Source organism: Salmo salar, chromosome 22 (genome assembly GCF_965601325.2).
Source record: "Salmo salar chromosome 22, fSalSal1, whole genome shotgun sequence".
Classification (NCBI taxonomy): Eukaryota; Metazoa; Chordata; class Actinopteri; order Salmoniformes; family Salmonidae; genus Salmo; species Salmo salar.
Window position 1 is genome coordinate 11,327,688 of NC_138312.1, and position 16,970 is coordinate 11,344,657.

The 16,970-nt window shown below is 42.5% G+C and overlaps 1 protein-coding gene across 2 annotated transcripts in view; it reads right to left on the reverse strand.

The window, feature by feature from the left end:
- Positions 1-16,970, reverse strand: part of LOC106582736 (chemokine-like protein TAFA-2) — a 198,245-nt gene that overhangs the window by 91,526 nt on the left and 89,749 nt on the right. For both annotated transcript variants that reach the window (XM_014166114.3, XM_045705485.2), the window contains exon 2: positions 9,541-9,653. In XM_014166114.3, coding sequence (XP_014021589.1) covers positions 9,541-9,652 — 112 coding nt within the window. In that variant the 5' untranslated portion in view covers position 9,653. The remainder of the gene's footprint in view (positions 1-9,540; positions 9,654-16,970) is intronic.

The window sequence follows — 16,970 nt, forward strand, 5'->3', positions numbered from 1 at the left end:
CTGTGCCACAGTCTGCAGCATCCCCCTACACATTCATTACCTATAATACATCTCTGCACTTAGCAAAAGAGTGCTATCTGCATTGCTGTTTTATTTATCAGTAATTCTGACTATTCTCTCATTTCATTTACTTACTATATTTCAGCAATTTGAGGGTTTTCTGTATAGTTCTGTATGTTGGTCGGGGATATGATTCTGTTTTAATGTTACTCCTGAATTACTGTGATAAATATAATTGTTTTTCTTGTGTATTTTTAACAAAGCTGAGATTTACTTTGAAAGTGTAAGAATACAGGTGAAATCATTTATGCCACAATGTCTGCGTTAGTATCAAGAAAATCGGAAAGAGGTTGTGAGTTCAAATCCCAGGTAAGGGGATAAATACTGTGATAATTACTGTACAAATAAACATACACAATGTAGTCAGATATATAAGTTGAGAACACTGTATCTTAAAAGCACTGTCTGTGTATCACAATGACACATTTTTGTTTGCATTGCATGACCTGTGAAAATTGTGAAAGGTTATGTGATCACATATGAAAATTCACATTTGAAATATCATCACTTCAAGTGCTCCAAGAACAAATGGTTTTACATGATTTCATGGGGAAAATGATGGAGCGATTTCAGTGCCAACAGAAATTAGAATTTGTATTAGGATGTTAAATTTGAATGTAATATTTTTGAATGTTTAATGCACAAATCGAATAATTGAATTAATAAATTGAACTTGTATTTGGAACCACCAAGACTCTTCCTACAGCCAGCTGCCCGGCCAAACTGAGCAATCGGGGGAGAAGGGCATTGGTCGGTCAGGTGACCAAGAACCCAATTGTCACTCTGAAAGAGCTCCAGAGTTCTTCTGTGGAGATGGGAGAACCTTCCAGAAGGACAACCATCTCTGCAGCACTCCACCAATCAGGCCTTTATGGTAGAGTGGCCAGATGGAAGCCACTCCTCAGTAAAAGGAACATGACAGCCCGCTTGGAGTTTGCCAATAGACACCTAAAGGACTCTCAGACCATGAGAAACATGATTATATGGGCTGATGAAACAAAGATTGAACTTTTTGGCCTGAATTCCAAGCGTCATGTCTGGAGGAAACCTGGCACCATCCCTACGGTGAAGCATGGAGGCAGCATCATGCTGTGGGGATGTTTTTCAGCGGCAGGGACTGAGGGATTAGTCAGGATCAAGGGAAAGATGAAGAGATCCTTGATGAAAATCTGCTCCAGAGCACTCAGGAACTCAGACTGGGGCGAAGGTTCACCTTCCAACAGCGCAACGACCCTAAGCACACAGCCAAGACAACGCAGGAGTGGCTTCGGGACAAGTCTCTGAATGTCCTTGGGTGACCCAGCCAGAGCCTGGACTTGAACCCGATCGAACATCTCTGGAGAGACCTGAAAATAACTATGCAGCGACACTCCCCATCCAACCTGACAGAGCTTGAGAGGATCTGCAGAGAAGAATGGGAGAAACTCCCCAAATAAAGGTGTGTCAAGCAAATAGCATCATACCCAACAAGACTCATGGCTGTAATCGCTGATAAAAGTGCTTCAACAAAAGTACTGAGTAAAGGGTCTTGAATACCTATGTAAATAATAAATATATATTTAATTTTTTTGCCCAAAACAATTAAAACCAGTTTTTGCTTTGCCATTATGGGGTATTGTGTGCAGATTATTGAGGGGAAAAATCTATTTAATCAATTTTAGATTAAGGCTGTAACATAACAAAATGTGGAAGGTCAAGGGGTCTGAATTTTTTCCAAATGCACTGTATATATTCAGTTTCAATATGGTAGATACTGCATTCATTGTCTGTGTATCAAGTCTGCAAGCAATCATTTCAAGTTAATCAAACTTTCATATATTCAACTTCTCAGATGCGTTCAGATTCAGTTTTCTAATTCAGTTCTCTAAATTCAGATTCAAAACTAGAGACAACATCCTAGTACTTTGCCAGCAAAGAAAGGTAGAGGAGAACAGAAATAATCAAACACTCTGTGTGGTAAACAAGCTTCTGGTGGTTTCTAATGCCAATGTGGAATGTTCAATTTTAACTATGAATTTGGCTCTAGCATTTGAAGTGATTCTGATATAAGCTATTACAACCCCATTCCTGAAAGCTAAGACTCTCTGGACTATGGATGTGCTTTCTGATCCCCTATATGATGATCGCATGCCGCATTACAAGGGAGTGTCACAAAAAACACAATTTGTCCCTAATAAGAATATAGTTGAGTAGCCCTGTCATATCCCTTCTAAGGTTAGCCTTTCCACTCCCTATTTCATCTTGGTCTTGTGACTGACTGGGTTTGAACCAGGTCTCCTGAATGTCACAAGACTGTGTTTGCCCACTTATATAGATAAAGCCCATAGGGATTAGTTCAGGAAGCCAACAAGTCTTCAAGTCTCCAGCAAGGTTCATCGAACCACCTCGGTTACATTTCACCCCCCTTTGACCTCATACATAGAGATCATAGCAACAATATAACTGACTGGATTCAAAATCAGGCCTCCTGCACAACAACAACACTTTCTGTGGCAAACAGAAGGATCTGTGCACCCCATTTAACGAGAGTACAACAGAGGTTGTTTGGTGATTCATCCATGTGATGAGTAGCCTCATAATTACCAGAATGATTACCATGTGTAGCTAACCATGTGTAAGCTTGTGATGAGCAACCTTGGCTGAGACATGAAGATGTGTTAGTTTAACTGATGGGGTTCTAACCCAGGTCTCCAGTGCACCAGACAATGCAACCTTTCAGGTCTCAAACAAGTTACTCATCATATGAGCGTGATCACCGAACCACCTGTGTTACACTTCACCCCCCTTTCACCTTCGCCATGAATAGACCCATCCAAGTCACTGGACCAATGCGTAGGCTTTTGCTCAATAGGCTAACACAGTCTTAACCCAGTCAGACACGTTAACTTATAATGACTACTGTAATATGTGTCAACACCCAGAATTGTAATTGGTTGAATTCTACCGTCATATCATACTGAGCTATGATTGATTAAGACCACCCAGGTTGTGAGGTCATTGCAGTTGATCATGGCCGGAGACATAGGAATATCCCAGTTATAGCTAGCTAATAAAGAGCTACATTTCATAAAAATCCTGTCGTACTGCATTTTATTATTTTGCGCAAAGCATGCAAAACAAGACATGGTGTCAGAATAAAAGGACTAAAAGATGGATTTTGCTGGAGTTCCTTCACCTCGGATGGACTGGGTCTACAACTTTACCCGATGCGTGGCGCAAGTTCAAACAGCATGTGGAGCTAATGGTCATGGGTCCCCTGAAGGAAAAAGGAGTAGGTAAAGTACAGCTACCTGCTCCTGTGGATTGGTGAAAAAGGGAGAGCCATTCACAACACATGGACACTTACTGAGGCTGAATCCAAAGTACTGAAAACATAATCCGATCTTTTTGAAGCATATGTTGTGCCAAAGACCATTACGATTTTCGTTAGGTACAAATTCCATGAGAAAGTACAGGGAGCTAGCGAATTGTTTGTGACTGAGCTGCGTCGGCTTTTGAAAGACTGTGATTATGCAAACAAGGATGAGATGGTCAGAGACTGTATTGTATTTGGAATACACTCACTGCGAGTGAGATAGAAACTTTTGAATGTTGGGTCTGGACAAAGCTATCGACATAGCCAGATCTCACGAGCTAGCACAGGCTCAGATGAAATCCATTTTTGGCGGCAACACGAGCACATTAGTGAACAGGCAGTGCACGCAGTCAGGCAGACATCAAAGCACACCTCCGGTGCCCAGAGAGCATGCTTCAGAACGGAGAGAGACAGAACTCCAAAACAGAGCGACACAGTCTCAAAACGCCCCAAAACATGTGGATATTGTGGATACAAACTGCATGGGGAACAGGAAAATTGCCCAGCTAAAGGCAAACAGTGTACTAAATGTGGAAAATGGAATCACTTTGCAAAAGTGTGCCGAGCTTACTGGGGGAAAACAGTACACACAGTGAGTGAAGCTGAAATGTCAATCAAAGAGTCAAATACTGATGAACAGTTTATTGATTCAGTGACACAGAAAAGTCATATCAGAGACAGCGCAAGCCTTTGCTGACATTGAGATAGGAACACAAGGCACAGAGCTAAAGTTCAAACTAGACACTGGTGCACAAGTAAACATTCCTCTGAATGAGTACCGCAGCTTGACATCTGAGTGCAAGCTACAGCCCACCTCGTGGAGACTGACTAGTTATGGTGGTGAACAGCTCACAGTAAAAAGCACATGCACTTTCAAATGCAAATACAAGGAAAGTGAAATGATGTTGGACTTTTACATTGTTGACACTGCATTGCTAGGTCTTAAAGCATGTTTTGACATTGACCTAATCAAGCTAGTGTTATAAGTGACGGCTCCAGTGGAGACAGAAAAATAATGTCATGGATGAGTTTCCTGATGTTTTCACAGGAATACATGGAGCAATCTGACAACGTCACCAAGGTTACAGAACCCGACAGATTGGGTCAACGCGTTAGTGGTGGTGGAGAAACCATGCACAGGCAAGCTCAGAGTATATCTCGACCCACATTATCCCTTACCGACGCTAGATGACATCACACACAAGCTAGTGGGAGCACACTACTTCAGTTTCATGGATGCCAGATCAGGCTAATGGGCTATTGAGCTCACTCAAGAGTCATCTAAGCTCACAACGTTCAACACACCGTTTGGACGCTTCAGGTTTCGTCGCCTGCCTTTTCGGATTATCTCAGCCCAAGACGAGTTTCAGCGAAAGATCAACGAGATGTACAAAGGCCTCGACGGAGTTGTGGAAATTGTAGACGACATCCTTGGCTATGGTCGAACCAAAGAGGAACACAACAGAAGCCTCAGTGCGATGCTGCAAAGGTCCTGTGAGAGAGGAGTCCCGCTAAACCCTGAGAAGAGCACAGTCGGTGCTACAGAGGTCAGCTACTTCGGACATCATCTCACAGTGAATGGAATCAAGCCAGATCCACGGAAAATCTCAGCCATGAAGGAGATGGAGCCACCAAAGAACCGTGCAGAGCTGGAAAAAGTGCTTGGCATGGTCAACTACTTAGCCAAGTTCGCACCCAGCCTCTCCGACGCCAACTCACCCCTGCGTCAGCTGCTAAAGCAGTCCAGAGAATTTCTCTGGGACAAGCAACACGACATTGCTTTCCAGAAAGTGGAAGACTTGATCACGAATGAACTAGGACAAATTCTTGCCTACTACGACCCCAACAAAGAGCTCAGACTCCAAGTGTATGCGTTGAAGTATGGACTAGGTGCAGTGCTACTGCAAGAAGGAAAGCCCATCGGCTACGTTTCCAAATCTCTGACTGTGAAATCAACTACGCTCAAATTGAAAAGGAGCTGTACACCATTATGTTCGGATGTAAGCGTTTCCATCAGTACGTCTATGGATGACAAGTCATTGAGGAATCCGACCAGAAGACCCTTGAGTCAATCATGAGGAAACCACTATCCGCACCTCTGCCAAGGCTACAGAGAATGATTCTACAATAATAAAAAATACAACTTCAAAATCATTCACTGTCCAGGCAAAGACATCACTGTCACAGACACACTCTCCAGGAAGTTTCTTACCTACAAGGACAGCAGCTTCAGTGAAGGCATGGACATGCAGGTGCACACTGTGTACAGCAATTTACCAGTTAGTGACACAAAACTGAAGGAGATCTGAGCAGAAACAGAAAAGGACACACAACTCACACAGCTGAAGAAAGTCATACAGGATGGATGGCTTGAAAGAGGAGAAAATGCCCTCAGAGCGTCTGAGTTTTGGAACCATTGTGATGCACTATCACAGATCAACGGAATAATTTTAAAAGGAGAGAATCATCATTCCTACCAGTCTCAGAGAGGAGATTTTGGACACATGGGCAAGGAACAGTACAAAAAAGAGAGCCAGAATGTGCATACAAATAGAGGACATTGATGGTAAATGCCCCACCTGTCTTGAACGATGTCCCTCAAACACCAAAGAACCAATGTTACTTCACTGTATCCCAGACAGACCCTGGCAGGTCATGGCAACCGATCTGTTCACCTGGAACAACGAGGACTACATCCTAAATGTGGACTACTACAGCAGATACTTCAAACTCGACAAGCTTCACAGCACCACATCTGCAGCTGTTACCCACAAGCTGAAAGCAACCTTTGCCAGGCATGGCATCGTAGAGACTTTAATATCTGACAATGGCCCCTGTTACAAATCAAAGGAGTTTGAATCCTTCTGAAAAGCATGGGAGTTCGCATATGTCACCACATGCCCACATTACCTTCAAAGTAATGGCCTTGCTGAAAAATCTATGCAGACTGCTAAATCACTCATGGACAAAACGAAAGCAGACGAGAGACCCCTACCTCTCTCTCCTTGAGTACTCCAACTGACAACTTCAAATCACCAGCACAGCTGTTGATGAGCCTCAGACTTCGCTCAATCCTTCCCAGCAGCAACCAGCAGCTGCAACCAGAGGTCGTCAGCTACAAGGAAAGGCATGCAAAACATGCAGAGACAACACAAAAAGCAATACTGCAACAGGTCAACTAGACCACTGCCACCACTGAATGACGGAGAGTCAGTTAGAAGCCAGGATCATGACTACTAATAGCCATCAGTCGTCATTCATCCAGCTGACACTGAACGTTCGTATCACGTCCGCACTGCAGAAGAAGCGGTGTACCGCCAAAATCGTAGTCACCTACTGAACACAAAAGAACAACACACTGATGAGATGAACTGTTCCCCTGAAAGAGAACGTGATGGACTAAACACACACACAAACACAACACACACCATACTTACCTGCAACACCACAACTGTTGACTGACACAGAAACATGCTCAGCTTCATACCACACAAGGTCAGGAAGAAAGGTCAAGCCCAGAGCTGTGAAATGAAACACTTATATGTACACTTATATTAAAATATGTAGAACATTTTTTTTTTTAAAGAAGGGGGATGTAATTTTCATGTGTCAACATACTGAATTGTAATTGGTTGCATTCTACCGTCATACTGCGCTATGATTAAGACCACCCAGGTCATGAGGTCATTGCAGTTGACCATGGCCAGAGACACTTGAACATGCCAGTTATAGCTAGCTAATAAAGAGCTATGTTTTATAAAGATCCTGTTGTACTGGATTTTATTATTATGTACAAGGCGTGCAAAAAAAGAAAACTACCCTTGTAGAAGACTTGAAACCAGGGGCGGACTGGGGCAAAAAATTGGCCCTAGCATTTCTAACACACCGGCCCATTGTTTCCTTGATGCCCCCACACTGGCCCATTATTTTCCTTGAGGCCCCCCATTATTAGCCAGATAATTATAATTTGTGCAACAACAAAAAAATTGTTAGACAGGCCCACTGGGCAAAAAATTTACCAGCCCATCTGGAATTTTCCCAAATTATCGAACACAAACAAACACATCTTCAGGTTTCAGGCAAGGTTCTCATCACATAAGCATGGATCACCAAACCACGCGAGTAACCTTACTGGATCTTGAAGACTTGTATTAGTGTCACACCTTGCATAATTGAAGGCCTTTTTTAATAGCACAATATGTTGTAATGCTTCAGGAGGGCAGTTTTGTGTGTTTTTGAGGTAGAAGTCCTGAGTTTGAGTCTCCATATGAGATGAATCAGGGGAAGCGGTGCTCGCTAAGCAGGCAGCGTGACGTTCTTTACAATGGTACCACTGAACTCGGATCTACAGTTGCGCTGGTTCAACCGCTGGGGTCGCTGTGGAGTGAGTTAAGGGAGTGAATGTAGCAGATGGGGATCTGTGAAACTCACTAATCAGCCTGAAGTGTCGCTCCTTGCGCAACTGACCACCTTTTTCAATAGAGCGGTGGGTTGGAAGGCTTCAGGAGGGAGGTCATGTCTGTTTGCGAGGCAGAGGTCCTGAGTTTGAGTCTGGGTATAAACTGAAGCGGTACTTGTTAAGCACGCAGCATGTCTTCCTATACGTTAACTTCCTGAACTTATCCCTATAGGCTTTAGCTAAGTGGGCTAACACAGTCTTGTGACATGCAGGCGATCTGGTTTGAACCTAGTCAGTTACAAGAGCAAGATTAAATAGGGAGTGGAAAGGTTATCCTTAGAAGGGCTATGACAGGGCATTTCAACTATATTGTTACGGGGGCCAAATGTTGGTTTTTTTGACACTCCCGTGATCATCTTAGAAGGGAACAGAAGGCACTTCAATGCTCCAGAGAGTCTTAGCTTTCTGGAATGGGGTCAATAGTTTATAGCCAGAGCACTTCAAATGCTAGAGCCAAATTTATTGGAATAAAATAAATTCAACATGCCACATTGGCTTCAGAAACCGCCAGAAGTTTCTGTTCACCACAGTGAGTGTTTGAGTCTATCTGTTCTCCTCTACCAGGATGTTTTCTCTAGTTTTGAATCTGAATTTAGAGAACTGAATTAGAAAACTGAATCTGAATGCATCTGATAAGTTGAATATATAAAACTTTGATAGCCTTGAAATTATCGTTTGCTAAACTTGATACAATGCATGCAATATCTACCATATTGAAACTGAATATATAAATATTGAACTTGAATATTCAATTATGAAATACAAGTTAAATGTATGTATTCAATGCATTACAAATTCAAAAATATTACATTCAAATTAAATATCCTAATACTAATTCTAAGTTAAATACAATTTCTGTTGGAACTGAAATCACTCCATAGAAAATCCACATAACCACATGTTCCAAAAACACATGATTTCACATAATTTCACATTTGCACAACATGGAAATTTAACGTGAAATCATGTGGTTTTTCTGTAAGGTTCTACCTTTTGCGTTCATGTCTGTTGGTGTTTTGCTATTTTGGCTTTTTGTTGGAAGTGTCGAAGCCTAAAGACACTCCAGATCAACAAATGACCCCTAAGCACCCTCCACTGGGTGTCACACAACTGAGTGTCTACTACTTACAACAGTATTTACAGTGAGGTCTGTTGGAGCGATGAACTGGAACCAGTCACTATGAGTGCTTTAACAGTAGGCTACATTATCCTAGCTACTGACCATTATGAACATCCTCACCTGTCCACTGTGTTACATCATCACTGATATATTATAGCATTGTGCTGTGGTGTGCTTTCTGGGCCAAAATGGCTGCCTGGTATCACAAAGGTGGGTGCTACTCTTAGTGGATGAAGTTTCTTCCCCATAAAATGTCAAGTGCTTTGAGCACCTGGTGGATGTAAAGCAATGTAAATCAAATCCATTATACTGATTAGGAAATACTTTACGTTAAGTATTGTGTATTCTGTAATAACTTGTTGTTACATAATAAGTGATTTGCATTTACATTTCAATAGTTGAATGGTTTACATTATTACATAAATGTATTATGTTATTACACAATTTGCTGACAATAATTACACACCATCAGTATGATGATGATGATGATGTGTGCAACCTACCCGTAGAGATACATATCTACCCTATTTAATTGTCTGGACATACCTATGTGACTTCTGTGTGACGATGCGAGGGTCAGCTGTCCCCAGAGAGACACCACACAGACGGCCAGCAGCAGACCCCTTTTGCACACTCTCCGTAGGTCTCTCTCCCGCATACTGAAAAGACAGGGTGGGGAAAACTTGATCAGTAACTTACATCAGTCATTAGGACATTTTTGGAGTGACATACAGGCATGACGTAGCGAAAAGACTCAACAAACTACATACAGTACAAGTCCAATACAAATAGGTTCCATTCCATCTTTGCCCTAGGCTCGTGAGCCACTTAGATCTCCCTAGCTTACATTTAGTATTTTAGTATTTTATTAGGATCCCCATTATCTGCTGCTAAGGCAGCCACTACTCTTCCTGGGGTCCATACGGAGTCAGTGCATATTTATTTAAGCTCGCGAGGCTAGCTTTGCCCTGCACAGAGACAAAAGATGGACGGTGCAACTGGACGGTGCAACTCACAAAACCACAATCTGGAGAAAGGAACTGGCTTTAGGCGGTGTCCCACTTATGCTGTTGGGTATCAAACACAGCAGGGTGTCTCATCCTGCAGATACAGTACAGTGTGGCTTCCTTCCCAAAAAAACAGAATTATACATGAGCTTGTGGTAACATATGCATTGAACGCTGCAGTGCTTTCCTTCCCACACCATGACGCCAGTTGGTGTTTGATCAACTGTGAGGATGTATGTTTCCCATAGCATTTTTCACAGAGACAAATAAACATAGCCATGTTGATTCTGTGCGAACTGATTTAGCTAAATACCTTTTTTTTTGTATTCATGTGTAAACATACAGTAGATGGGTGCTTGTCATTTTCCCTCAAATGATGTGTTGTTGTTATTCCCTTAAACACATAGCCACAGTAACACTGCAGCAACTGCAAACCCACCACAAGCTATTGTGCTGTGAACTTCTCTATAGTCCTAGAAGATCTATAAATAGAACAAATGACGTCAGACTATCCCTTATTCCCCCGCTTCCTCTTTCCCTCTTTATAAATGATGTCTGTCTTTCCCTTATTCTCTCGTTTCCTCTCGCTCTCTGCTCTCCCTACCTGGGAGGGAGGTGCCTGAGTAATAGTGTTTGGGTGGTCTGTCTTGGCTAGTGTTTCCCAGCTCAGTAATCTTCATGTAGTGTTCAGGGTCTGTTGTCCAGTAATACATTGTGGCTGTGTAAGATGCCCTTTGAGAGGAGAACAAACAATGCAATCAGCGGCTCATCTTATTGCCAACAGAGCCCGTTCCTCACACAAGAAAAACAGTCGCAAATCACAGGCATCCTTTCTACTCCTTGCCAGTGTATCCACTCAAATTAGTGAAAAGATTGGTTTCATGCTAAGAGCTTAACTCTTGGTTATTTGGCAGTGGCTTGTGTAGGGAGTAGAGAGGGAGCCATCTACCACAATAGAGCTGGGTGGCATCTAAAGGATAGTTTTCTCTACTGTATGTAGAGGATGCTGGTTTGATGGACAGTGTCAAGTGCAATCAGACCTGGATTCGGAGAGTATTTGTTTTCTTTCTGTTGATGTTTTATTAGGCAGGTAGCCTAGTGGTTAGAGTGTTGGACTTGCAACGAAAAGGTTGGAAGATGGAATCCCTGAGCTGATAAGGTAGAAATCTGTTGTTCTGCCCCTGAACAAGGCAGCTAACCCACTGTTCCTCTGCCATCATTGAAAATAATATTATTTTCTTATCTGACTTGCCTAGTTAATTAAAGGTAAAAAAAGTGGAGTGCCATATGGGCAGGGTTTACACTTCCATTGGTTCCATTGAACCAGGCAATCTCAATCAAGCACAGCAATAATTTAAGATAAAGCAAATACTATTTGAACCCAGGTCTATGTACAACCTTAATCTACCTAAACAGACCATTGTGTTCAGGTGGCTGAAGGGGCTTGGCAAACAGGACAATTATCGCCCCTGATAGAGATGATGAACACCAGGTGGCGTATCAGAATGGTTTGGAGAGGAATGGAAAACCAACTGAACAGGGGGATCTATAGCCTGGTAACTGGTGGTCCCAGATCTGTATATGCTTTAGCCAACTCTGACTATTGTTGTCATACCATTCATGTATGACATACCATTCATGAGTTCCTCGCATGTGGCATGCATGGTTATACATGCAAATGATGGAGGAGTTGGGAAACGCACGTTCAGATTTGGGACACTACATCAACAGACTAGTTGAGAGAGGCTTTCTGCATGCTATACATAGTAATATAATACACAGACACAGTACATCTCTGAGGCTTAAAGATGCAGCGTTTCCGGTTAAATGATGGAGATGAGTCAATGGGACCAATAGGGCTGGGGGTTTTAGCTAACAACCGATGCCTGCAACCGGGTGGACAAGGCCGGTGTGTTCGAGTTGGAGGGCAAAATAAATCAGTGTTGTTGTTGTGGATAGTTTTTTTTACGTGTGACGCAACTGGCTTTGTGCCACTTGTCATGCCCCCTGAGCCAAGCCATGTCTCTCCAACAGAAACTAGATAAACAAGCATCCTTCTAATAGGTTAGATAGAGAAAAATAACAATCTGAGCATAATAAAGCACACACAGAACCCGGTTTCATTGAATTATATTCATCAAGGTTGGTCATTAAATGTTTTCTGTAATCACATTGCACAGAAATCAGACGTTATTCACACATTAATCCCCTCAACGTGTCGTGCCTCCCGAAGGCAATACATTATGCATAGCAGCTCTGATTTACTAAAAATGAAACCACAACATGGAATTTCAAGACATTTTTCATACCATATACTGTAGGTAAAAACATGCTGTACATTGTCTCTACCAAACCTACATATCAACATTGAATCACCTTATCAAGTTTTTTTTTGAAGGCAAGCTGCCAAAACAAATTAGATACAAAGTGAAACGCTACTTGAACCTCTGCAAGAAAAATTATCCTAGCATTGATAAGACTTTGAGAGCAACATGACAACAGGCCTCAAACACTCCAACGTATTGGAACACGGAGTGAGTCAGCAATGTAGGCTAGGGTTGCACTCTGTACCTGATTTTATACAGAGTGATATGGTTTCAGATGAGTGGCTTAGCCGACTTCTCTTCTTTAATTAGTCTCTTTGGATTACTCCCCTACATGTGGGAAGATGTCGGAGAGATTTATTTCTGTTCCTGCTTCTAAACTCCCTTTCATTCCTCCATGAAGGGATATACTGTAGCCAAACTGTAGAGGTGGCTCAGAGAGAGCTAGTAAGTGTTCGGTGAATCCACTGTGATGACGTCACTAGCAGCCTTGAACCAAGCAGCCATCCCTCAAACTTCCTTCCTGCGTGTAATGGTAGGTGTGTGATGGGGTGATGGTGGGTGAGGTGTGTCCATGCTCTGCTGAGCTCCTACCCTTTGGACTCTGACTGGACACGCTAGGCTAGGCTTCAGTACAGTGTGGGCCTGGACCAGTTTTGCACGTCTTTGGACCCAGATATCTGCTACAGTACACAGAGGGATGAGACGTAAAGGGGAAAGGACTGAAACGCTTTCATGGCAGGAAGTCAGAGAGGAGAGCAGGGGGGCCTGTTAATACAGGCCTGAGGTGGTTTTGAGTTTCATGGTTCAGGTTCAAGGTTCAAGGTCTGATGACCTAAAGACCACTATGCCATACTGAACCCTATGGAAAACACCCAGACTCAGCTCAAAGGTAGCACACGTGAGTATACCATTTGCATGTACTGTACTTTCCAATGGTGGCACATGGTCAACCTCAATACCACTCGGCATGAAGGAGTGCCAGCCCTCGATTTTACTCAACACTGACTCAATTTCAGATTATTTGGGAATACTTAAAGGTAGTGTTGTCACAAAACCAGAATTTTGACTTCGATATGATACCAGGTTTAGAATCACAATACCTGATACCTTTACAATACTCAATACCAAAACGTTACAAAAACGATACCAAAACAATACCACAAAAAAAAGAAGGCGTATTAGCCAAAGTCACAGAGCTCGTTTTATCTGATTTCATGGGGCTACAGATGACAAACAATCCCTGACATTTAGAACTTATTTTATTGGCAACTGCTAAGAAAACATATTATTTTATTGTTCTGATTAACTAAATTTGCAGAGAAGAAGCAACCTCTTTTTTTTCTCGAAAAGTGTGCGCTGTCTCTTTAAGAAATGAATGGCATAATTTGCAAGGCAGAATGTGGCTGTGGAATCTGCCTTTGTGGCTGTGGCATCTAGTGGAAACCAGACGGTAGGCAAAGGAAGATGAAGAAGGGAATTCGTTTTTGGTGGCGAAAGAGATTACGTGGATTAATAACGTTTTTGGTGACAGTCAGTTTTTAAATCAGCATATTTTGCGTTATGGGTACTAAGGTTGTGAATTCAACTGTAAGCTAACAAGGAAAGTTAGCCTATAGTTAAAGCTCGAAGCTACCGGTTTCACATTTCTAGGGAGCTAATGCAGCCCAGACAGCTCAAGCAATGAATGAGTAAGTGGAGCAGGCACTTTGCTCTTCACGCTATAAAGGGGCTGCGCTGATACTGACTTGATCCTCTCAATTACATGAGACACATTTGACAGAAGTACAGAATGTAAAAAAAATTATAATTTGGTATACCGTGCAACACTATTTCAATGGATACTGTGAGATTCTGGCAATTAAGCCATTTTTCTACTTACCCAGAGTCAGATGAACTCATTGATACCATTTATATGTATCTGCGTGCAGTATGTATGAAGGAAGTTAGAGTTAACAATGCTAACTAGAGTTAGCATGAAGACTGGAAGTATACTTCTGTGCCTGTAGACTTCCAGTCATTGTCCGAATTTTGCAGTATCCCTTTAAGCAAGGTGTGGCATGCAATCAAGGAAACAAAACACCAACATTCTGGAACTCAAATGCAATTAACATTCGAGCATATGGCTAGATTGGCAGCGGAATGGAGAGTAGAGTGGATTTCTATTCATGGCATCACCCTACTTAGGTAAGAGCCCAAGACTTAAGAACCCAAAGCGTAACCCACAGAGATAGGAATTTCAATGATTTCATGAACAGATGTAGACTTATTTGAGATTGATTTGAAATTATGAATAAAAGATGATGTATCCACCCTTGACTCATCTTGTATAAAAGTGAAGGTTACACGCAGTAAAGAACATAATGGGGAAGCTTGTTACATTTTTGGGGGGTGAGGCTTGTGAGTGCAAGGCACCCACCCAGTGCTAGTGTGATTAGCGTAGAGAACTCCTGCCATCAGTGCCTAAACACAGACTACGCGCAGTCAGGGACAGCAGTTTTCCTCAGTCACTGACAGTCACTGAATTAGCCCATGTCAGCTAACATTTTTGAGATTTCTAGGTAAATTAGTCCAGCTTGGTGTCTAAACCTTGTAATCATGGCTGAATTACGGATCGGGCACAAAGGGCAAATGCCCAGGGGCCCTCCAGTGGGCCCCCATTGATTTTGTTAGTCACCCAGATATCATATGAACATGGCATAACTCTCTCCACTCCATGGCAAAATGAGTAGAATGGCAGGAAAGTATATGTAAAACTGCTAAACGTTCTCTCCGCCGCCAAGAGGGAGGCAACTAAAATCACCAAAAATACAAATCTCACTTTGGGCCCCCAAAAGGCTAGAGGCAGCTTTGCCTGCCATGCTCCCATGTTTCTGTTTCTGAACCAATCAATTAGAACTAGCACCATTGTGCTTCCAGGGCAACAGCGACAGAATTCTAAGGGCTATTAGTTTGCACTATTTAACAATGGTTTCAAGAGATCTGCTTAACAAATTGCCCTCCCCTTCATAGACACAGACTCTCCCTCTCCCCTCCTCCTTCTCCTACCCCCCCTTCCCCCTTTCTTCCCTCTCGCTCTCTCCCCCGCTCTTCTGTCTCCTGTCTAAACACCACCTGATTTGCATACTTGCTTCTGGTTCAGTAACCCACCACAAACACACTTAGAGCGACTTGCGACCTTTATCTTGTCTAATGCTGAGAACCAAATTGGGGTTAGAAGTTAGAAAAAAAGCCCCAAACAGAATTCAGCAAACCAGGGTAGAGAAATGTGGTAGAATCTCAGAGTTTACTCCCTACTGGGGTCTCAGTGTCTGCAACATTAGTTACAGTACAGGCAGAGGCTGACAAAGCCCTGTTGGCCCTGTTACCGGCGCTAACATTGGGCAGGTTGACCTGTCTGAAAACATTCCCTCCTGTGTATGGTATGACAAAGGTCATCTCAATAATATTGGCGCTCCACTGCCTGCCATGGATAGTCTTTAACAGCGTTCTGAACAACGCTTGGCTACACTCTGGGTTCTCTGGATTTATATGGCTGATAAGAGAATTATCTAATAAAGGTAAATGAATCAATAATCCATGATTAATTAATAGTTATGTAGCATGGATATATATAGCCTGTAGCATAGGAAACTAAAGGGTTAAGTATAAGCCTCATGAGATTGACTAGGATAAGAGAGGAATGGGGGTCTGTGTGTTTAAGTAAACATAAAGAACTGTTAAACTGTGGTTGACCTGACCTAGCTTGAACCCTCCAGGTTTCCCTAATCTCAGAGTACTGAAACTGTCAGCTGGGTAAGAATTTACAGTGTTGAGAGTTCTGGGGAAGAACAATTAACTCTCCTTAGTGTGTAATGTGTGTGCGTAAATGAGGAGCCTGGTATATAATAGATGTTTTGTGTATGAACTGCAGAACGTTCTCTGAATAAACTGTACGAACCTTTTGCAGAAAGCTGAGTCCTTGCCTAATTATTCTTTACCCAGTGTCTTACAAACCTTGGGAATTAGTCAAGGCTTTATTGATTGTTGATTATTATCATTGGGATAGAAAAAATATTTTAACAATGGCCCACACACACACACACACACACACACACTCTCCTGACTCATCCGTTGTTCTCTCAGCATGTTTTGGGCCACTGCTCTCGGGGTGCATAACATAGAGAAAGGGTCAGGGGTGAGGGGTCAGATAACTATTGTGTTGCTACAGTATATGTCACGACTCCCGCCGAAGTCGACCCCTCTCCTTGTTCGGGCGGTGTTCGGCGGTCGACGTCACCGGCTTACTAATTGCCACCGATCGATGTTTCACTGTTCGTTTGGTTTTGTCTTTATTGTTTACACCTGTTTTGAGTTTCCCTAATTGTGTTCATTATTTAAACCTCTGCATTTCCTGTTTGTCTTGTCGGTGATTGTTTGTCCGTTTAGTGTAGTTGGAGGTGTTTTCTCCATACTATGTATTTTATGAGAAGATGGATTGAATATTTTAGTAAACACGTTTTGGTTTACCTTCATCCCTGTGTCCTGCGCTTGACTCCTCCACTTCTCTAAGAAGATCCGTTACAGTATACACCCAAGATCGCAAGGATGGCTACAGCTGGACTACCCAACAGGAAAAACTGGTTGCATTGACGTTAGTGATGAG